We start from the raw sequence: 22,946 nt of genomic DNA, 5'->3' as shown, positions 1-22,946 counted from the left end.
GCAAATCATCAGACAGATTCAAAATTGTTATATTTTGTTCTGTTGATGGTGTAGAGATTCACACCGGTGAGGAACGCCGTGCCCCCGCCAGGCAGCTACAACGACCCGCGCACGGCATTGACCACCCTGAAGAAGGTGACGGGCCTGAAGAGGAGTCCCTTTGGCCAGACCTCCGTGCGTTTCCAGCCAGAGCACCACGTCAAGTCCACCCCAGGTTCGTGTCACCATTTGCTTTATTTTACTGTTTAATCAAATAAACTTCAATTGTTTTCTCCGGGCGTGCGCACGTGAAAAATTAATAGAAGCAGACAAAATTTAAAAAATAAAGTAACCATTTGTTAGTACGACTTGTATTCGTGTCTACGTAATTTTTAAGTGATCGATTGACTGATTGCATGATCGCTTTGTAACGTATACCATTTTAAAAACGTCCACCTCAGGGCCGGGAGCATATAACAATGCCGGCATGGGTTCGGAGAGCATGCGCAAGGCTTACCTGGAGAGCACGCGCAAGGGCGTGTTCGGCACGACCTCCACGCGCACACAGGCGATGATGAGGCGTGACGACCTGGAGCTGCCTGGCCCCGCCCACTACCAGGTGAAGGAGAAGCCCTTCCTGCCCCGCTACACGCAGCCCACCGCCAACTTCACCTCCGTCACCAACAGGCTCACAGAGCCCCCCAACATCATCAAGGTCAGTGCCTGGTTTCCGGGGTATGAGCGGTTGTGCAACTTGTGGGTGTGTGGCACGTACTGGCCTGTGGGTGTGGTAGTGGTGGGGTTGTGGTTGAGTGGTGTGTGTGAGTGTGTGTGAGTGTGTGGGTGTGTGTGTGTTTTTTCTTTTGTTATCATTTTTCTTCCAAAGAAGGGTTTAGTTACCATACAATCATTTCTTTCTTTCTTTGTTCATGGGCTTAGACTCCCACGTTCACTCATGTTTTTAGCACGAGTGGATTTTTACGTGTATGACCGTTTTTACCCCGCCATTTAGGCAGCATACGCCGATTTCCGGGGGAAACCATACAATCATCATTGCCATTGTGTCCTGAATCTGTTTTTGTGAATTATGGGATGTTGTGGTTGTCAGTGGTCCACTAAGCTTTTTTGAAATTTCACGTTTTCTTTATTTATTTGTTGGTTGGTTATGTGGTTGCTTGCTTGCTTTATGTGTGTGTTTTAGGTTTGAGTTAGCACTTCACATCGGCAAACAGTGACCTATAATGGTGTGACAGACAGCCAAGTCCAAATATAGTACATGTATCAGCAACACTCACAAAACGCGATCTGTGAAGGGGTAGCAGGCTAATTGCTGAGTGACACACCACACAAATTTAAATACTGCATGTATTTGATTTTACAACTTCTCTTAGCTTGGTTTTAACACAGCCAATCTGCAAATCTATAGGATTGCAGAATTGTTTCTTATAAAACATTTGCTTCCCTGTCAATTATAAACAATTTTACATTTACGTTATGTAGGAATGGTCTGTGGTTACTGAAATGTGACCTCAGGAATGAGACCATCTTGTTCTGCATTATTCATACACTATTATTATCCCAGGTTTTTAAAGAAGACTAGTCCTTTATTTAAAAGATATCAAATAAGGAATGTGTCAGTCGCACGCTTGTAGACTAACGATACGTTACTTCAGAGAGAACAAAAAACACACACCAATAGAACAGAAATACAAAATTCGCTGTGATGATTGACAAAAGTATTTCGAGTGCTGTGTAAGTCTTTGGAACGACGCAGCCTGTTTCCGCGCAACAAAAAGTCTCCAACAAGGCTGTCACCTCTAAACAACCACCACGACCACCTATTTCCTGCAAGTACCAAAAGTTGTTTGACATTTGGGAAGGGATAGGCAGTGTTCGCGGGGGGTCCTCAGTGCCATCAGAGGCAGCAGGTCCCGGAAGAGGCGGCTGGTGACCCATAAAATGGCCGCGTGCCAGCCATAAAACTTTGATCACCTCCCAACGGTGGTCCGCACTGGCGGGTACACTGAGACCGCAGCACTTTCTGCTTGACTGCTACTGCGCAGTCTATCACTAGATAGACAGGACCAGGTACCCTACCTCTGCCCAGCCTGCCTCATGTGAAAGCCGTGAAAGCGAAGAAGTCGTTTGTAACCTTACCGTGGCATGGCTGGGTGGGTGGGACAGTAGCCTCACTGACACTGGCTCTGGTGTAATTGTTACTGCTGTTTTACGGCAAGCAGAAGCTGAGACTGCGACCTTAGAACCAACAGTAGCTGAAACCGTGATTTGATGTAGTTGCTGGCGTGCGCCTTGAAAGACATCACAGGAATGTCTTCAATTCCTTTGTGTATCTTTTTGTTTGCCATGCTGAAAGTTAACATTGTAACTGCCGTGATCGCCTCTTTCTTTAATTGATTGGTTGACTGCTTAAAGGCAGAGTAAGCCTCCCGTAAACCATCACAGATACGGTCAGGCTTTTACACACAGTACAAACACCCTTTCCTTTAAACACTCACCAATTGAGAACATCCTAGGTGCCCTCCGTAAAGAGCGAACAATTTTCAAAGAATTTATTTTTGCGTGGTTTATCTTACCCCTGAGCCATCGTGAACCCGTGTGATCCAGTTTTCCCCCTTTTCACAATGCAGTCGTCATAGTTAGTCATTGGAATGCGACTCGACGTGAGCTTATCTACAATAGCACGTTTTTTATGCACGAAACAACGGCTGTGGTTCACAAGAACTCTAGCGATGGCTTTTGACTGTTGAGAGGAACGGCGATTTGCACTGATAAACCGGGCCGTCGTCTGCTACGACCCTTGCGTGACCCTGCTTCCGGGCTTTTCTTTTTTATATTTAGTCAAGTTTTGACTAAATATTTTAACATCGAGGGGGAATCGAAACGAGGGTCGTGGTGTATGTGCGTGTGTGCGTGCGTGTGTGCGTGTGTGTGTGTGTGTAGAGCGATTCAGACTAAACTACTGGACCGATCTTTATGAAATTTGATATGAGAGTTCCTGGGTATGAAATCCCCGAACGTTTTTTTCATTTTTTTGATAAATGTCTTTGATGACGTCATATCCGGCTTTTCGTGAAAGTTGAGGCGGCACTGTCACGCCCTCATTTTTCAACCAAATTGGTTGAAATTTTGGTCAAGTAATCTTCGACAAAGCCCGGACTTCGGTATTGCATTTCAGCTTGGTGGCTTAAAAATTAATCAATGACTTTGGTCATTAAAAATCTGAAAATTGTAAAAAAAAATAAAAATTTATAAAACGATCCAAATTTACGTTTATCCTATTCTCCATCATTTGCTGATTCCAAAAATATATAAATATGTTATATTCGGATTAAAAACAAGCTCTGAAAATTAAATATATAAAAATTATTATCAAAATTTGTATTTCGAAATCAATTTAAAAACACTTTCATCTTATTCCTTGTCGGTTCTTGATTCCAAAAATATATAGATATGATATGTTTGGATTAAAAACACGCTCAGAAAGTTAAAACGAAGAGAGGTACAGAAAAGCGTGCTATCCTTCTCAGCGCAACGAATACCCCGCTCTTCTTGTCAATTCCACGGGCACTGCCTTTGCCACGGGCGGTGGAGTGACGATGCTACGAGTATACGGTCTTGCTGCGTTGCGTTGCGTTCAGTTTCATTCTGTGAGTTCGACAGCTACTTGACTAAATATTGTATTTTCGCCTTACGCGACTTGTTTAAACTTTCACAACTTCGAATTGTTCTGATCTTGTCTTGATGAAAAACGAATTCTTTTATGATTAAAGAATGTTTGTGTAACAAGCTGTCAATTTATTATTTAGATTTTAAAAGTTAGGTCTAGCGCAAAAACGAGGCGCCATTGTTCTTCAGGGCCAAGTCCACGAAAATAAATTCTTGGAAAATGTCTCACGCTCGACAGAAAGCAGCCAGGATGTTCCCGTTCGGTGAGCGTTCAAATGGAAGTATGCTTGTACTGTATTTAGACGCTCGGGGAGCTCTGTGATGGTTTACGGGAGGCTTACTGTGCCTTTAAAATGGCGGAAACAGTTTCTACTGTTTAAACTTGAAATCGGCGAGTTTTTCTTTTCTTCTTTTCAAAGTGTTATAAATGGTATTACATCAGAATACCTGACGTCGACCTACGTCCTACTCAAAGACGCGATTCCAGTAGTTCCAGAAAATAAAATGAGGTCGAGTAAAACTAAGTGTCCTTTGAACTCTGTGTGCAACGCACCCAGACCCCCCACTCCCACCTCCATCACCACCAAAACCAGCTCCATCTTTCTCGCCCCCCACCTCTCTCTCTCTCTCTCTCTCTCTCTCTCTCTCTCTCTCTCTCTCTCTCTCTCTCTCTCTCTCTCTCTCTCTCTCTCTCTCTCACCTTTCTTCATTTCCTGTCATGTCTGGGTTTTTTTTTCTGTGGCCAGCAAAACCTTTATTCTGTTCTATGTTTCTCTCAGCCAACGCTTTTAATATCCAAAGTTCAAGCAAGTTTATGTAATCATTTACTTTACACGCAGCAAAACAGTAAACACGAGTGCTTAGCAAATGACTTGTGTATCACCCCTGAGACTGTCAGATTGCCCCTTCTCCTTCATCATGGCAGCCAGGAGCGGACATTTCACCCTAAGCTCAGTGTTGTGCAGCAAAATACGACGCAGCAATAAAGTGTTTGTCATAGTTTGTTTTTTGTTCTTTTTTATTAGTTGTTTTTTTTAAGGGTGATTGTTCATACTGGTAGCTGCCCCGAAAAGAAAGCGTTGGTTAATGGGTTGAAGAGAACTTGGCTGAAGACCAAAAAACACACCCTCATTATGGTAGAATTGAAAATAGAATAATAAAAGAAAAAGAAAAGAAAAACACTGACAGCTTTTCTTTCACACGGTTGCGATAACTCTTTTCTTCACGAGTCATGGGTGGATTTAATAATGTTACGGTAACATCAAGGGCATTTGGATGCGTTACCTTTCTCAGCTATATAAGAAAAGAAATGAACAAACAACTCTAAACTGAAGCAAACAGTCGAGCTTGCGACCCGCGTTTAACCCTGTTATGACCTTATCTCAGGTGCGTTGTTAGATCGATGCTTTCTTTCTTTCTTTATTTGGTGTTTAACGTCGTTTTCAACCACGAAGGTTATATCGCGACGGGGAAAGGGGGGAGAGGGGATAGAGCCACTTGTCAATTGTTTCTTGTTCACAAAAGCACTAATCAAAAATTTGCTCCAGGGGCTTGCAACGTAGTACAATATATTACCTTACTGGGAGAATGCAAGTTTCCAGTACAAAGGACTTAACATTTCTTACATACTTCTTGACTAAAATCTTTACAAAAATTGACTATATTCTATACAAGAAACACTTAACAAGGGTAAAAGGAGAAACAGAATCCGTTAGTTGCCTCTTACGACATGCTGGGGAGCATCGGGTAAATTCTTCCCCCTAACCCGCGGGGGGTTTAGATCGATGCGAAGTCTGTGCAATGTTGGTCTCAGCCCGCATAATTCGGGAAGCGTTCACTAACATAAACGATGTTTATCTTTGGTGTTTATTCGACGGGGGACAAATTTAGAGACATGTTTTCTTTGGGAGATAGGCCGTTCCCCAAAACATCTGTCTTCGCTTCTTTTCCACAAGTAGCTACTTGACGTACAGTTATACTTTGTGATATAAGCAGATCAGAAAGAAAAGCGCGCGGTGTTTATGCTTTAGGGGCTTCCGAATTTATACGCTAATGCCCTTCAGATTTCGAGGGGCAAAACGTAGGTGGCTTAATTTCGGCTGTAAAGCTTGTTCAGGTAGCATAGCAGCTTTCTGTGGAAGGCTGCTACTGTTGATGTGTTTTGAACAGCAAATGCCTTACAGCAATATATGCTTTTGGTTTTTGTTGTCGTTTTGTGTTGTTGTTCTACTTACTCTCCTCTTTGGTATCGCTGGTATTGAGCAAGTTAAGTGATCCTCTATACCAGAACCCCCCTAAAGGACTGTTGGTGGCACCCAGACCCCAAGACGTCGCACAGTGAGAGGACCCCTTGAAAAACACCTTTACTTTCAGATGTAAACTTATTTAGTTGGTTTCTTTATCTTCGGACTGCGTTTCATTACTTGATCAAAGGAGATTTTTCTTCGCTCTGAAGTACCCAAACCAGTGCAGGTTGATGGCCACCACCCCTGTTGAACTCTCATCGTCTCTCGTTGTAGCAGAACCATATGCACCACACAGGCGACAGTCGGAACATAATTACCTTCTGGCGATTGTATTTTGACATTTCGCTTTCATTGAGAGTCGAACTCAGTGTAATATATAATGACAGAGGTCCTAGTCTGACGCCGAGGATCCACAGGGACTACCAAAGGTATGTCTGTACCGTCTGCCCGCAGTTCCCAGCAGAGACTGTAAGGAACACACTCTCTGTTCCCAGACAGTCATTTACCTGCAGGCCAGAAACGAACAGTTATGCGTAAAAGTAGAATACTGACATCTCTATTTTGCTTTGTGTTTTTCCCTACGATCCCGTGAGAGAAAGAATTGTAGGTCACAGCTTCTCAGAAGCCTCGTTTAAGATTGCACTACCTTCCCTCCGGCAACAGTTAGCTTAGCAGCGTACACCGGACTGGCTTATAGAGAAGTCAGGAACGTTCAACTCATCTCAGCGTTATAGTCTTGTAATGAGTGACCTTGTTATTGCTAATAACGTAAACACATTAACAACACACGTACAATTTAACAGTGGCATAAGTATTTACTACCAAAGGGCCACCGTGTCATCATACTTACGCTAACAATTATATATATATACAGTTGCATGGGAATCAAAGAAGGATTCTCGTCTATGCAGAGGGCCTACCGCAGAAATGTGGTTTTCTCTTTTGCATAGAAGTTTGAGAGTTCTTCTCTGTTTTATGCCAAGAGACTGCCTGATGAGAGCTTCTCAGCTCGAAACCGGTAGCAGTCTTGGCTAAACAAAAACGGACCTTTTCAGGTTCAGCACTCTATGAGAATGCCCTTAAATGCACTTACGGGGAATTCCCAATCCATTGAGGTTGTGGAACTCTCCTCGGGTTATTCTTGTTCAGTGTTGCAATCGGCTCCGAAAGGGTTTGATTCTCCAGTAGGCTGTCTGTGAAGAGTTCTTTCTAGATCTAATTCTTACCCCCACCCCCCACCTCTTCCATTACCTCTAGTGTGCTCCCTGCTTTCAAAATTCCACTAGTTGGAATGTAGGCGGTGGAGACACACACAGAGTAAAGGATGATCTCCCTTGCTCATGTATAATTTCTATGCATTCTCGCTCTTGACGTCATTCTATATTTAACTTTTCTTTAAAAGTACAAGCGATCGAGTGCACATTTTGGCATTTTTAGCAGCGCTCTCATTATAACTTTCTATTTTATATATATATAAACACACACAAAAACCGCAAGAAAATACTGGGATGTTATTGCACTGGCACCGAGGAATAGTTTATCTTTGTACAGTCACGTCAAGCGTTCAAGAGAAAAAATATTTTATAGAAGCAGTAGCGTGTCTTTAGATGATGCCACTCAGGCAGCAGGCTTTCTGTACAATAAACTAGTGTAAACAAACAGAGGGGCTGTTGTCGGTACCCAGACAACGGTTTACCTGTGTACATCCAGATAAAACAACAAGCTGGATGTAAACCTCTTTAGGTACAAGAGGGGTCGCCCAGAACCAAGCTCTTGACTGAGCAAACGCCCGAACCTGGAGGCTGTGAGTTGTCGCAAGTTCACCCTGACAAACAGACACAGCCAGTGCAGAATGAGACTGAGGAATGAAGATGTACCCAAATATTATCATGTCTTTCACCCAAGGGGGCATGGGCGGCCGTATAGACCCCAAGAGACATGAACTGAGATTGCTGACTATGGTATTTCAGAAACCCAGACTGAAAAGAAAATTTGCTAGAAGACCTCGGTTGCATGATTGTGGTGGGCTTTACTGGAATGATAATCTCTTGCACCTGCGGTAGTCGCGTACAGATGAATTTTAGCTTCGTTTGAAATAAATACGAAGTAGAAACCTTTACCTGCAAGGTCGTGAGTTTGCCAGGTACCTTTTCTTTGGCTTTGGCATTCTTAGTCGCGCTAACTGGAACAGTCTTGCAAACAGGTAATAATGAAACAACGTTTGGGAACACTTCCAAATCTCGAGCTTGATATATATATACAGATTAGAGATGGCCGTCCATTTGGTTCTTCGATACACCACAGAGTGTGCGTAAGTTACTTATGTCGATATTAAATGAATATTTCAGCACACCATCCGCTGCTGAACCTCAAAGGTTGACGGAGCACAAGGCAACGGCAAATCAAGTAACTTGAGCTCTTCTCCACTACTGGTCACTCCAGTGATCAAATGTCAAATAAACGGGTAATCTATTCTGGCTCGTGCGCATCAGCAATAGCAGGGACCATCAAACGCAGTCAGAGCAATTACCTGCGCTGCTGGCTACCGTTTGTCATGCATAGACGAGTTGCCCAGAGCGGTTCGCCACGGGTCGCTCGCAGTGCGAATGACAAAAAGCCGTTTCTTAGGGCAGTGCAGGAAAGCGGTCGCGAAGCACTCGGCGAGCGGCTTTGGTATATGCTCGCCCACCGCCCGCCGCGTTATCCAAGATGGCGGCGGTGTTTACACTGCGATGCCGTGTAGCGTTTTTCGATCTTCTCGGCGTGGTTTTCGACGTGACCCGAGGGATCCACCGCTTTTCAAGGTTCAGGGACTACCCCAGCTAAATTTCCCATCATAACTACATTTCTCTCTGACGATTTCATACGTCTACTAGTTTAAGAAGTACAACTTTTTTCATATCTCGCAGCAATCGTGCTTTCTTCGTCGCCATCGTGAAGCGATTTGCCTCGTTGTGAGCCCGTTGCATAGACCAATCCAGAGCGACTTTTCTCTGAGCGGGCTATTGTGATTCTGAGCAACGCATGGCTGGTCACACGTATTGCCCGTCGCTCATGAACGCTCGGCAGTGAAGCCGCCAGCCCACCGGGTCATCATGGACTGGCCTTTGCTGACCTCTTGATATGGACACTGACACAGCACCCTGGCGGGGCGAAGGGTAGTAATCCTGGACAGATTAGGTGCTACTGCAAGGTTTGTGAACTGGTTTATGGCAGGTTCTGTTGCAAAGTTGGCGACTCTGGTCAAAAACTTCTTAGGCTTGAGTTTCGTCTTAACCTCCTAATTTGTTTATTCTCAACTTGAAACTTGAAGAAAATGAGCTGCGGCTTGGGTTTGTGTAACAGAATGAACAAATCAGCAGAAACGACCGGTTAGGAGGGAGTTTGTCTTTCCTTATCCAGAAGAGGAGATTTTTGGAATAAACAGAAGTAGTTTCCTCAAAGTGACCCCACCATCCCCACCCCACCACACCACCCCCCCACCACCCCGTTTTCTACATGTCCCTTTGTCTGCATCCTTACTGTCCCTTTTTACGGGCGCGCACACACGAGAGACGGGACTTTAACGACGAGGATTTGTGAGGCCCAGTACAAATCTACCGTACTGAAATCGGATGGGCACCTCCTGGAGGACGGGCCAATAAAGACAATTTGCTAGCGGTACGATGGGCCGACCGAGGTCGTTTTCACGCCGCCCCTGGGCCCGCCACTGACAGCTTTATGTGGCCATGGTCGCGTGCAGCTCACTGGCTATACGTGCAGTTTGAGATGTCCAGATTGTACTAAAGGCTCTTGAACTAAAGATTGTGCGGAGAGAAATCTGTACGATATTTGCTCGAACTCACTCTGATTTTTCTTACTTTTAGTAACAAAAGAGCATGATATAGATGAGTTTGTTACATACTGTAAGTTATATCGGAAAGAAGCACAGTTTACGCTCAGAGCTTGGCATTCACAAGCTTGCTTTAATCCGTGTAAGTATGGAGAGTTTTGAGCTTTGTTTGGGGAGGACAAACCAGAAAAAATGCTCTGGCGCAAAAGTCAGTCAAAGATTTGATTTCGTGAAAACAGGTCGTTCTTTCCACTGATGTTTATGCTCGAAGGTCATCGTATCACTGACCTTCTGAAAAGCGGCTTAATGCTGAGGACTAAGGTTCGCTCCTTTTTCCGTCCAGGCTTAAGTCACGCGGATCCCAACCCCTCGTCGGTAAGAGTTTGTCAACTGGGCCTCTGATTTCAAAGGGGAGAAAAAGCCAGCCTCTGTTTGCCGATTTAAAACAAATGCCATTCTGTGTGAGCCCTTTGAGCGCCGCCACCTGTCTGTTCCCGTCATTAGAAGGCGTAGAGTTTCACCTGGTGGGGTCTGTTTGGAGGAGAAGGGATCTCTTCGTAGAGTCACTCTCTTTTATGCAGGGTGTATCCCGGGATTAGTCTACTTTGGTACAGTGGGTCAGCCCGCGCAAGCACCTCCTTTTGGAGCTCTTTCGTGATAGTCGCTTTCTGGAAATGAAGCTTCTTGAAACAAAATCGGTTGTGTTATACGTATTGAAATGTGTGATTGATGTTGGGATACCGGGAATGAGAAACTGATGGAAAGATTCAGCTTTGAAATTCAGGTCCAGCAAGACAAGCGTGGACCGCACTTAAGGATGTTTTTCATTCTTTTATACTGTACATTCAACCTGACATCATTATCGATAAGAATGAGGAAATACAGAAAACTCAGGATAGCTCTTCTGTAAGAGATTTAGAAAAAATGTACGAGGGAAAAAGAAGAAACAAAATTATGCTGTAGTATGCTTTTGGACAAATGGTTACTAACGATAGTGACACCAACAGAAGGAGTTAACAAAATGCCAATGTTCACGCTGTGACGGAGGTGCTCAAATCTTAACTAAGCATTCTTTGCAAGGTATAATTATTGTCTTTGTGGGGAAAACAGTTGAGCATGTCCACTGTGACTCAGGTGGGGCGAGGAGACTGCAAGCATCGCAGACCTGTGGGGAGGGCAAGGTTTGTTTGGTCACCGACAACAGCCTGTCACAAGGTCCGGGAGACCGCTGAGCGACAACCGCACTACAGTCTTTCAAAATAGTACCCGATTGCGACGTGGACCTTTGACGACAAATGCGCATGCATGACTGGCCGTTCATTTTTTATTGGGACAAGCAGCTTTACCTATAATTTATTACTGACGCGCATAAATCGTGTGTTCTGTCCGTTTGTGTGCAAGGTCCACGTCGAAATCAGGTGTTTGTTTTAAATTAGGCAGTCTCTCAGTGGAAACCGCACCACTCTCTCTTTAGCGGCAACTGAGAACACTCTCTTAGAGGGGATTAGCATTGTTTGCCCCGCTGGCGAAAGATCTCTTCTTTGGTTTTGTTGTCAGCAGCTATAGAGCTCTTTTTTCTCCACAGTCGTCGTATTTCTTTGTTGTATGCTTGTGTTTGTTTGTATGCTGCTGGTTTTCGTTCTTTTTAAAATTTTACACATAAAATGGTCGGTTCTGTCACAATGATGATAACAAATATGTTTTCTCCAACCGACAGTGTACATGAATAAAATGCGACGAAGATAATATCACAAACAAGATTAATGGAGACTTATAATGGTTAATTTTAAAATTATATAAACGATTGAGGAAGTACGCCGTCGATAAATTTAAAACAGAAATGGAATTCGTGACGATATCTTTCACGCAGTAGTACAAACATTATCATTACATTTCTGGTGGCTTGTGCCATAGACTGCACCACAATCATTGTCCTCATTGCATTCTACCAATAATATTCAGTTCGTCAACAAAATGGTTATTGTTTTTAAGTTGTCGGAAATGAAACCTGATAACTGAAGTAAAGCAATACACACGATGTATATATAGTGTCCAGTGATTTGTGACTTAATCGTTTGTTCCCTCTCGTACAATGAATGCTTATCTGCGTCGAGTCCAAGCTGGCGTTCTGGCACACCGGTATGTTACCGTGTTCTGATTATATTACTAGTTAGCAACTACTGTCCTGAACTGACGCCCAGATGGTTCCTCGCTCTCAACTGTCGTCGCCTTTTTCCATAGTATCGTCCTTCACCATATCTTAGAGGTATATGACGACCCCCCCCCCCCCCCGACTCCCCCTCCCTCCGTCCCCATCCCGGCTCTGTGCCAGAAAGTTTTTATTTTTTTATTTGAGTAATGTGATGCTTTTTTTAATGCTGCTCTTTCCTTTTTATGCGTTGGTTCTTTTATTGTTCATTGTAGCGAAAACACTCAACTTTTTCCTCTTATCGTCTGTTTTAAATGGACAACGCATCCTGGCTTGTTGTATTTGTTTAGTTTTTTTTGTTTTTCGCGCTGTTGCTGCGATTGCACAACAACGATATAATTAGCCTCTGTGCATGGAGTAATTGCAGTTTTAATTCAGACAGTCCTCTATGACGCGCCGTTTGATGCTTTCTTTACTTTAAGTCGAGTTTTGGGGTAGAAACTCTACTTCAGTAGAGTTAGCATCAAACGGCGCGGGGAAACTCTACTGAAGTACAGTTTAGAAACTCGACTTAAGTAGAGTTTCTGGAAACATGCCTGAAGTGCACATAATCAAGGTTTTTGTGTCAAGCACTCGATTCGCTGATTTTAGGCACTATGTTTTGTACTCAGACTTCGATATCGCGCATGCTTAGATGGAAGTTGGCTAGTGAACTACTTTTGCACAGGGGTGACGTTGCCAAAACGTTCCACGGAACGCACCATTCTTTTGGCCCTTTCGATCCTGTTCATTTTGCAGCTCTCATTTTCTCTTTCTCTTTCGTGTGCACCGGTGATCTCTCAAATATCACTACATGCACATGCGCAATGACACATGCTACTTTAAGCCAATAAGAAAGCCTGCCACATAATCTGTCGGAGAAACTCTCCTGAACTGGACTTCAGGCGAGTTTTTTTTCTCAGAAACTCGACTTAAGTAGAGTTTCTATACTGTACTTCAGTAGAGTTTCCCCGCGCCGTTTGATGCTAACTCTACTGAAGTAGAGTTTCTACCCCAAAACTCGACTAAAGCAAAAAGAAAGCATCAAACGGCGCGTCATAGTCCTCATCTCCACAATCCCACCCTCATGGAAGCTGGTTGGCTGGTTACAGCTGACCTGTACCAATTGCCAGCACCCTTTTAGTGCATTAGTCATGTGCCAGCTCCTCATTTGAAACTGACCCTTTGTAGTCTATGGAATCCCTCTTAGAACTTTGTTACTGTTGCTCTGGACTTGCATCAGATTCTCTTTCTGCACCCAGGGGCACGTGGTGCCAACTTTTAGGATGGCCTGACGCCAGAACTCCCTTACGATGAGAGTGCACCCATGCCGCGTATCCTATGTGTATCGAGTTTGTTTAGTTCTCATTCCACACGCTTTCCTTTCTCTTTTGTCCATCCATTGCGGTTAGTCGCTAAGGACTGCACTGGCCCCCTGCCTGAAACCCTTTTAGCACTGTGGCCGTGTGTGTGTTAAATCCCCGCGGAGTAGTCACATCTTCAAAGTCTCTGGTATGTCTTGCAGACTTTTGCAATGAACTCCCTGGACCCACGCCCAGGTTTCTTTCTACGATTTTCGGGTCCGGCGTGCGCCCTGCAGTGCCTGCATGTCTCGTCCACATTCCTTGTTGCCCAACAGGTACCCGTTCCTTCACAAAAAGTTGCTCTCTGTTACGGGTGTGTTGGAACCACGCCTGGCACGCTTTCAGCGTTGAGGTGGTATGGGATAGATTTCAGACAGACTGCCCCGAGTCTATCAGACTGTCTGCGTTCTTGTTGGTCATGATCCAGGCAGGGCACACACTTTGCCTCATCACGCTGTCGTTTAAGGCGCACCCCTTCGTCATTCTTATGTAAGTTCCCTGCATGTTGTGCGTACCCAGACAGCGTAGCCAGGATACGCCGGATTGCAGCGAACCAACTATGGTGGATCTATGGTTTAAGTAAAGTAAATCAAACATGTTCGACTGGAGAGGGACTAGAGCCGTTTGTGGTTGAGTTGACAAGGAGGGAGAGGGCTTGTCGGTCCTAGTCTGAATGTGCAGTGTGTGTGTGTGTGTATGTGTGTGTGTTTGTGTGTGTGTGTGCGTGTGTGTGTGTGTGTGTGTGTGTGTGTGTGTGTGTGTGTGTAGAAATACGCTTACTACACAGGAAACAAGGACAGCAGTTTATATTTTCGAGGTGACCAAAAAAGCAAGCTTTTTGGAGAATAGCACGATTGTCAAATAGGCGCAAGACTAGACAGACAAACCCGGTAAACTCCGAAGGTTTCAGGCCTATGATCCGCCCTTGCACTCAAGCTTATCCTGAATGTACGTCGTTCAGCCAAGACCGAAGCTGCTTATCAAAAAAGGAAAAGTTCACCAAGACACGTTATTTCTGGCATCACAAGGGAAAAGGGCAACAAATAAAAGTTTAACTTCTCACATGCGGGCTGATGACTCACAGCCGAGAAAGGGCTGTAAGATTAGTAAGGCTTTGGGCACTGTGACCCACCAAAAGGACCCGAAAACCTGAATTAGAAGCCTTGTTTGACAGACACACAAACACAAGTCGTAAAAGATCAACGAGATAGTACATGTACCTGCAAGTTGACTAAACATACTTTACGATCCACCCAAGGGAGGCGCAGCACAAGGCAAATCTAGGTCAGACAGCCACAAGTACTGACGGATCTGATCTAATCGAAGCTTTGTCGGGGATTTTGGTACCATGATCCACCCCAGAGATGCATCGCGGCAGGAGGAGTGTTCAGAGACAGTGTCAGAGACGTTTGGAGAAAGTGTGTACACGAGCAGACAGGCCAGACGGCGGTAAGAGGCGCGATAAACTCCGCTATCTGGGGCGACCCAGTATGGCCACGTGGCACGACAACAGTCCCCCTGTTCCACTATCAGCTCCCCTGTAGCACTGTGATCTACACTAGTCTCCGATGTACCTGGGAGTCCGAGCGAGCCGTCGATAAATCAAGCTGTTTTTTTGCAGGGCGGAGGGAGGGAGATCCGTGACAGGCAAAACACTGGCGGGCAGGGCTTATTTGTCTGTCAGAGCACTTCCCAAAGAAGGGAACAGATCCCGACGTAATTGTCATGAAATGATGTACCTACTTACGTGATGCTATCGCCCGTCTTAGGATTTGGCCCGTGTCACGGCGTATGCTTTATGGGTCCATTACCTCCCTAGCGAAAAGCAGCGCTTTCATTGAGAGGGTCTCCCCGCGAGCAGAGGTGGGCTTTCGTATGACGGCTTACTAGTGCCAAAACCTAGGGTTACCCATTATCACGTGATAATGTTATATGTTATATGAAGTCTTATATCGCGCGCGTATCTCCAGACTCGGACTCAAGGCGCAGGGATATATTTATGCCGTGTGAGATGGATTTTTTGCACAATACATCACGCATTCACATCGACCAGCAGATCGCAGCCATTTCGGCGCATATCCTACTTTTCACGGCTTATTATTCCAAGTCACACGGGTATTTTGGTGGACATTTGTTTTATCTATGCCTATACAATTTTGCCAGGAAAGACCCTTTTGTCAATCGTGGGATCTTTAACGTGCACACCCCAATGTAGTGTACACGAAGGGACCTCGGTTTTTTGTCTCATCCGAAAGACTAGCACTTGAACCCACCACCTAGGTTAGGAAAGGGGGGAGAAAATTGCTGACGCCCTGACCCAAGGTCGAACTTGCAATCTCTCGCTTCCGAGCGCAAGTGCGTTACCACTCGGCCACCCACCCATAATGACTAATTAACGCTGTCAGTTACTGTTTTCACTCGTTAGTTACTCATTTCAAGTTCACGGGATAATTAGTAATGTTCACGGGAAAATGACTAATTTTTAGTTTTGGCACTAGCAATCCGTCAGGAAGTGAGCCAAAACTAAACATTAGTAATTAACAGGTGAAAGTTAGTAATTTTCCCGGGAAAATGAGTAATTAACACGTGAAAATGGTAATTATCAAGGGGAAATTACTAATTTTGCCTTGATAATTACAATAATGAGGTTTTGGCACTAGTAAGCCCTATGACGCCTTACTAGTGCCAAAACCTGGGGTTACCCATTATCACGTGATAATTACTAATTAACGCTGTCAGTTACTGTTTTCACCTGTTAGTTACTCATTTTCACGGGAAAATTACTAATTTTTAGTTTTGGCACTAGCAATCCGTCAGGAAGTGAGCCAAAACTAAAAATTAGTAATTAACAGGTGAAAGTTAGTAATTATTCCGGGAAAATGAGTAATTTTCCCTGGAAAATTAGTAATAAACACGTGAAAATGGTAATTATCAAGGGAAAATTACTAATTTTCCCTTGATAATTACAATTATGAGGTTTTGGCACTAGTAAGCCGTCATAGTATCGTGTGAACGGAATCGCTTGGTATAGATCTCCTTCTTCTCCTTCATGCGGTCAGTCCTTGCCTTATCCACGTTAATCCCCTTCGCCTTTGTAGGGTGGACACTGAAGTGGTTTTCCACTGGCCACCCAGGTTTTGTGAATGGGGGCTGAGGTTTGCAGTGTGTGTGCCTTCTCTTGTCCTCGTGACGACGATGTGAGTGACAAGAGAAGAAGACGACGATGTGATTGACAAGAGAAGAAGACGACCTTTGATGACGATGAGGGTAAACACAGGTGCTCATTTGGCCAAGCCGCTGCTTACGTAAGGGAGTCCATTTGGATCTGGGTCCGCTGAGTAAACTGAGATTCCAGTCGACTAAGGCAGATGTCCCCGTCCCTTTGTTTTCTCAGTCGTGTACTGTGCTGATAAACCTGGAATTGGAATGTTGGTGACTGTTGCCGGTTCCGCTTTGACGGTCGAAGTGAAATCATGTCGTCTAATACTACTCGGGAAATGTGAAGTGTCTACTTCATGTAAAAGAGGCAGTCACGGACCGGCGTTTTTCGATTTATCCGAATGCATACGGGCAAAGAGCGGCAACACCTGCCTCGGTCATTATTTTGGACCTTGTGGTTTTCTGGGTGAGATAGTCATTACTTACATTAGTCCATGTGCGTTATTATGTCCACCGTAACAGATATCTGTTCAGGTTTTCACAGGCTGCTTCTTTTTATTTCATTTTTTGTTGCTGAAATCATTTCAGAGATTGACATACGAGTGTCACTTACAAAATTAATTTAACACATTGACGTTTGGCATGTGTTTGAGTAGGATGTTCTTCATATCGCTTGTAAGAGTCCAGACAATAACCCCACTCAGTGAAAACTTCCCTACGCCCAGATAACGTTGACTGATGCATAATGTGGGACTGATGCATAACGTTGACTGATGCATAACTGTCCGCATGACAGCTCAGGCATTCATATCAAGTGAATGCAAACGACACTTGGCTGTTTCCATGCATACAAATGCCACAGAAAATATTGATGTTTCATCCTATATTACATGTCAACTTTCTACAATACTTACCGACTTGCAGGACGTCTTACCAGTCTTATGTGTGTTAGTATGTGTGTGTGTGTGTCTTGAGGCGAAGTTGACGGGAGCATAGTGTCCAAGGTCGCGTGATAAACATGCGACTCGTCACGTCAGTCAGGTGCGTGCGTCGCGGTGAGTGTGGCGTCATTTTGTCATTGCCACTGTCTCCTGTGCGCCGGTGCACGCGGCGCTCGTCCGTCATATGTGCCAGGCGTTTTATGGCTATGCACTCTTTATGTCTCCCTATCCGTCTTCTGCCCGTGAAAGCTCGACAAAATCCAAAAGAAGAAGCGAAGAAAAGGGGAAGGGTGGGTGAAGGGGTTAGGGGTCGGGGTCCAGAAAGCAGTGTAGACATCCATTTGCATAATATCTTCTTTTATGGTTGCTTTGTACGCTAGGCTTCGTTCATCCAACTGTTGGGAGAGTCAAGAGGGGAATAGGAGCGGATTGGCTGGTGTTGACCATGTTGGTCTTAGTTTAGCGTCAACGGCGAATGTTTTTTTCTCTTTTTTCTGACAGTGATCTTGCTGACTTGAGAGGACTTCAGCAAACGAATTTCTTGTTTGCCAATCTAGAGCACTTTACACCCAGCATTGAGGTTTAACAATGGTTCAAACAGTAAATCAAACTTATGTATGTTTAAGGTTTCTCAGGGGGGGGGGGGGGGACTGGACTGCGACATGAGGCAGGAACGTGATCCAACGTGTTGCTGTAAGCCCTGTGTGGCCTTCTCCTCCCACTCCACGGCACAAAAGATGTTCAGGTGGGAAAACAGATCATAGGATTTTGCAGCATAAACACTTGTGTGATAACCTGAGAAATGTGCCGTTTGTTTTGTCCCCATAGGATCCCGCACAGCGATAGTCTGAGAACGTCTGTCGCGGACTTGTTTACCCAAGGCGCCGTTGTTTGTCCAGAGTTGATCTGCGTCAAAAAAGAAGTTCACTGCCATGAAGTGTGCGCGTTTGTTATACGTGATGATATCTCTGTCACATCATCCGCTCGTCATGTTTTCATAATACTCTTACGTCTTCACGGTGTCTACGTCGCTGTATACTCTTTCCCCAGCCTCACTTTCACCGTCTGACCCTATCGCACAGTAAACCTATATGCATGGGGTCTTCCAAATACTCCTAGATACGTCTTATGTACATTATTCTTCGTTGTCGTATTTTTGTCCTTCTCCTTGACCACTTTTATTTTTACTTATTATCTGCCTTCTTCTTCCTCTTCGGTCATTTCTTTGTACATGACAATGGTCAACATTTAAAACGTCTCCTTGCTTCTTGAGTCATTTTAAGTATGTAATACGTCATGGTACACCTACGTAATTCTCAAAGATCTCCACATTACCTCTCTCTTCCCTGTCTGGCTGTCTGTCTGACTGTCTCTGTCTCTCTCACTTAACTATCCCCCCCCCCCCCAGCTCTCACAACCCCTGTTCCTACTATCCACCATTTCTTTTCCTCCTTTATTTATTTCTCCTCAAAACTCTATCGGCCGAGCATGCAGAGAAAGGGAGTCGGTTATTCATTTTGCTAACTTGAATGCTTTATTTTTGAACGAAACATCAGAGGTGGCTAAGTTGGGCGTAACTTGGTATCGCTCCTTTGAGACCAATAAAATCTGTCACATGCCCGGCCAGAGCTGCCAACAGCGCTGGCTTTGCCATTCTCCAAGCGCCCATAAAGTGGGATCTTTCTTTTTGTTTCCACAAATCCGCGGGTTATGTTCCCATCATCCTTCTTTCTGTCATTTGGTGTGTGTATGTGTGTGTGTGTGTGTGTGTGTGTGTGTGTGTGTGTGTGTGTGTGTGTGTGTGTGTGTGTGTTTGTCTGAGTGCCTGTCTGTGTTCATGTGCTCTCTCTCTCTCTCTCTCTCTCTCTCTCTCTCTCTCTCTCTCTCTCTCTCTCTCTCTCTCTCTCTCTGTATATATATATATATGTATTTAAGATTAGAATAGTCCCTCTCTGGGCGAGGGCTGGTTGAAAAGAAGCTCGTTTATATTGCTTATGCCACAACCCTCGTAAAATAAAATTTGATTTGATTTGATTTGATCTCTCTCTCTCTCTCTCTCTCTGTCTCTCTCTCTCTCTCTCTCTTAGTCTCTCTCTCTCTTTCTCTGTGTGTCTCTCTCTCAGTGTCTCTCTCTGTCTCTGTCTCTGTCTCTGTCTCTCTCTCTCTCTCTCTCTCTCTCTCTCTCTCTCTCTCTCTCTCTCTCTCTCCATCGTGTGAGTTTTGTCGTCGGTTACTTTTCTTGCTGATTGCTTATTTTGTTTTCGATTTTTTTTTGGTTTTTTTTGGGGGGGTACATTGTATTTGTTTGTTTTTGATTGTATGCTTATTATTCCGTTAGTTCTGCTTGTCTGGCATGTATGTATTAGAATGCTCTATTAGATGTAAGGACAGGTTAAGAAACCTCTATCCTTGTAAAATAAAGTTCCACCATCAACATCATCATCATCATCATCTTCATCATTTTCATCTCTCTCTCTCTCTCTCTCTCTCTCTCTCTCTCTCTCTCTCTCTCTCTCTCTCTCTCTCTCTCTCTCTCTCTCTCTCTCTCTCTCTCTCTCTCTCTCTCTCTCTCTTCTTTGTGTACAAATTCCACGTTTCGACTGCATTTAATTATGTTCTGGCAAATTAAAGAAATAAAAGGTTTTATACTCTAAAAAAAAGAGACGCAAAAGAATTGGCGTAGAAAAGAGTAATAAACACGAAAGAACACACAAATATAACACAAATTGCAGTGACGATACCTACTGTAATGTTGAAGCCTTTGCACGTTAAATATATATGTTACCAGAAATATGTAGGGAATGGAGGGGCAAAGATCAGGTGCGGAAGCAGTTACCAAAACCAGATGTCTGAAGAAAGCAAATATTCTCAAAAATGCTGTGAAAAAAGGGGAAAACAACTCAAAACAGCAAGGAAAAAAGTCCAGTTCGCTGCAAAAATGGCAAAGACCAAGGTAGGGAGGTTTACCTCTCGCGTATTCTTTTATTTATGAACAGGAAATGAACAAATGAGACATGGGCGCTTACTGACATTAAAAACGCATAACAAAAATTGTCTTGGGTTTGAAAAAAAAAAGGTAACGAAATAGAAATGAAGAAAAAGAGGGAAAACACATACGAACAAATGACACCTACATACACCAGCGGAGGACTTTGCACCTGTGCATACAGGCCTTTGCCGCGGATTCCACACACTCGTTAGGGTAAAACTGGAAAAGGTCTGACAGAGTTACGAGCTCCAGGATTATCGAAGCAGAAAGAAGATCCTGCCAGAGCTTTGGCAAGCCTTTTGTGATGTCATCTTGACTTGCCAGCCAGTGGATGGAGTCAAGGGAGAGAGAGAGAATGTGAATTTATGAGGTGCAAAAGGAGAAAACCTGGGAGGACTTAATCCTAGCTTAATCCTCAACAGACGAGGAGGCTAAAAAAAAGTGTGCTGCTTGCCGTAGTCCGTGATACGTGGGGAAAGCTGTACTCTGCTTTGCGATGTTTACACTGTTGTTAACGCCTAGTATACTGTGTGGCAGGCTGCATGTGGTTTTTGCACAAAGGGAAGACATTTAGTACAGATTTAAAAATAAGAGTATTAGACTACCGTCCGTTTAATTGTATAAAGAGCTGTGTTGAACAGTTGATGACAAGACTTACTCCCCTTTAACGGAAACTGTTTATCAGTTGATTGAGTCATGGCAGATTTAACAACCAGCTTTCTCATTTTACAATTGAATATGTCCATTATGTACACCTAGAAATGTTTACGGAAGGCAACGAAAAACAAGAAATTTTGTTTCTTCTTCATGCATTTTTTTTTTTTTTACTATTCTTTACAGTATAGAAATGTCACATTACAGTGCATTACATTTTCTTTTTTTGACTGTATACTTAGATAACTGTGACATCCAAATAGTAATGCCTTAGGCTGGATGACGCTGACTTAAAGTACATTTCCAGCAAAGCGTGTGGAACCTGTTTATGACTGTTCCGTACCCAGTATGACGTGATAAGGTACAAAAAGCAAACTCAATTTTTACGAACAGCATTCACACAGGCCAACCATTCACGATTACCATCAGTCATTCCAGCCCCCAGCAACAAGGGAAGCCAAGCGTTGGAAAGTGTAGAGATGGATAAGACAGTTTTTTCTTCGCCATGCTTCCACAAGGGGACGTAACCCATGATATTTGTGTACCGATCCAAGGACGATGATCACCACGTGTGATTGAATTGGACCACCAGGGATTTCAATGTGTGTCCGAGGTAGGATAAGTTTGCGTCCTTCGGGACTCAGCGGGCAGGACAGTGTGTGGAGGCACAGTGTGGGTCTTTCTGTGGCCTTTCGGTGGTCTGTTTGCTCTGACGAGGAGAGCCATTGCTAGTGTTTCCAGACATGGCACAGCATGGCACTGTCTGTGGTGTTTCATACTGCCAAAAGCAAACAAGCGGGACAACAGCGAAAAAGACTAACTATATCTGATGTTTACTTGAAAATATTGTGCTAGATTGTCGTGTTGCTTTTCTTTCTGTTTTGAAGAGAACAAGCAAGGACATTCACAATTTGGGAGATAATGGTTCTTTGTAAACATGTTGTGTTGGTCAGAACCATCCAAAATATCTGAAAGTATCAAAAATAATGAAATCGTGAGCTTTTTCTTTTAGTCTTATCTCAACAGCACAGTGGCATTAAATACAAGATTGCAGCCAGTAACGCTTTTGGTAATATGATTTCTCTTTATTTTCTACATGTTAAACTGCTGGAAAATTAACTTACTACAAATTTTTGTGTTGCTGTATTTGTTATTTTGTGCCTTTTAATCAGTTGTGGTTATGAACGTTCTTTGATAATTTAATCAAACCATATTCCCATTAAAACAGGTTCGTAGATGTACGGATTCACGTTTACATTTTGCTCTAGCGACCGGTGACAGGAAACTGATGATCCGAAAAGAATGTAAAATTCTTATTCTGATGATACGCGACTTCTTTAAAGGCTTTATTAGAAACCGAATGAACTAGATCAGAATCTCTTTTTGTGATACGATCTGTTCATTCCATCTTAAGTTACTCCGTTTAGGGAATGAGTATATGCATGATGAACAGGTTATTTCCATTTTTATGTGCGTAATCGTCGGAAAATGTCGTTGGGAAAATTGGACGAGCTCTGTGCGTTTCAAACGAATTCGTCCAATAATGTTTATACAAGATCATATAAACTGAGCAGAAGTCTGCATACGGCATTTTCCTTCATTCTCTCTCTCTCTCTCTCTCTCTCTCTCTCTCTCTCTCTCTCTCTCTCTCTCTCTCTCTCTCTCTCTCTCTCTCTCTCTCTCTCTCTCTCTCTCTCTATCTCTATCCCTCTCTCACTCTCTCTCTCTCTCTATCTCTCTCTCACTCTCCCTCTCTCTCCTGCCGCTAGTTAAACAGTTACAGTTTAATAAGACTGTAATGATGTACAAAGTATATCATGGCGAAGTGCCCAACTATATTCAGGACCTATTTCACAGAGTCACCGAAAGGTACGGGTCTATCAATTTTCTACCACCAATACCCAGGA

General features: G+C 43.9%; 2 protein-coding genes across 7 annotated transcripts in view; both read left to right on the top strand.

Annotated features, from left to right (window-relative positions):
- The window catches only part of LOC138955311 (netrin receptor UNC5C-like), a 508,460-nt gene that overhangs the window by 25,520 nt on the left and 459,994 nt on the right, over positions 1-22,946 (top strand). The window lies entirely within an intron of this gene.
- LOC138959074 (sperm-tail PG-rich repeat-containing protein 2-like) overlaps positions 1-22,946 on the top strand; it is a 99,028-nt gene that overhangs the window by 23,056 nt on the left and 53,026 nt on the right. The window contains exons 8-9 of the mRNA XM_070330421.1: positions 55-214; positions 441-694. Coding sequence (XP_070186522.1) covers positions 55-214; positions 441-694 — 414 coding nt within the window. The remainder of the gene's footprint in view (positions 1-54; positions 215-440; positions 695-22,946) is intronic.

This window comes from Littorina saxatilis, linkage group LG2 (genome assembly GCF_037325665.1).
Source record: "Littorina saxatilis isolate snail1 linkage group LG2, US_GU_Lsax_2.0, whole genome shotgun sequence".
Classification (NCBI taxonomy): domain Eukaryota; kingdom Metazoa; phylum Mollusca; class Gastropoda; order Littorinimorpha; family Littorinidae; genus Littorina; species Littorina saxatilis.
This window is presented reverse-complemented; position numbering and strand designations above follow the sequence as displayed.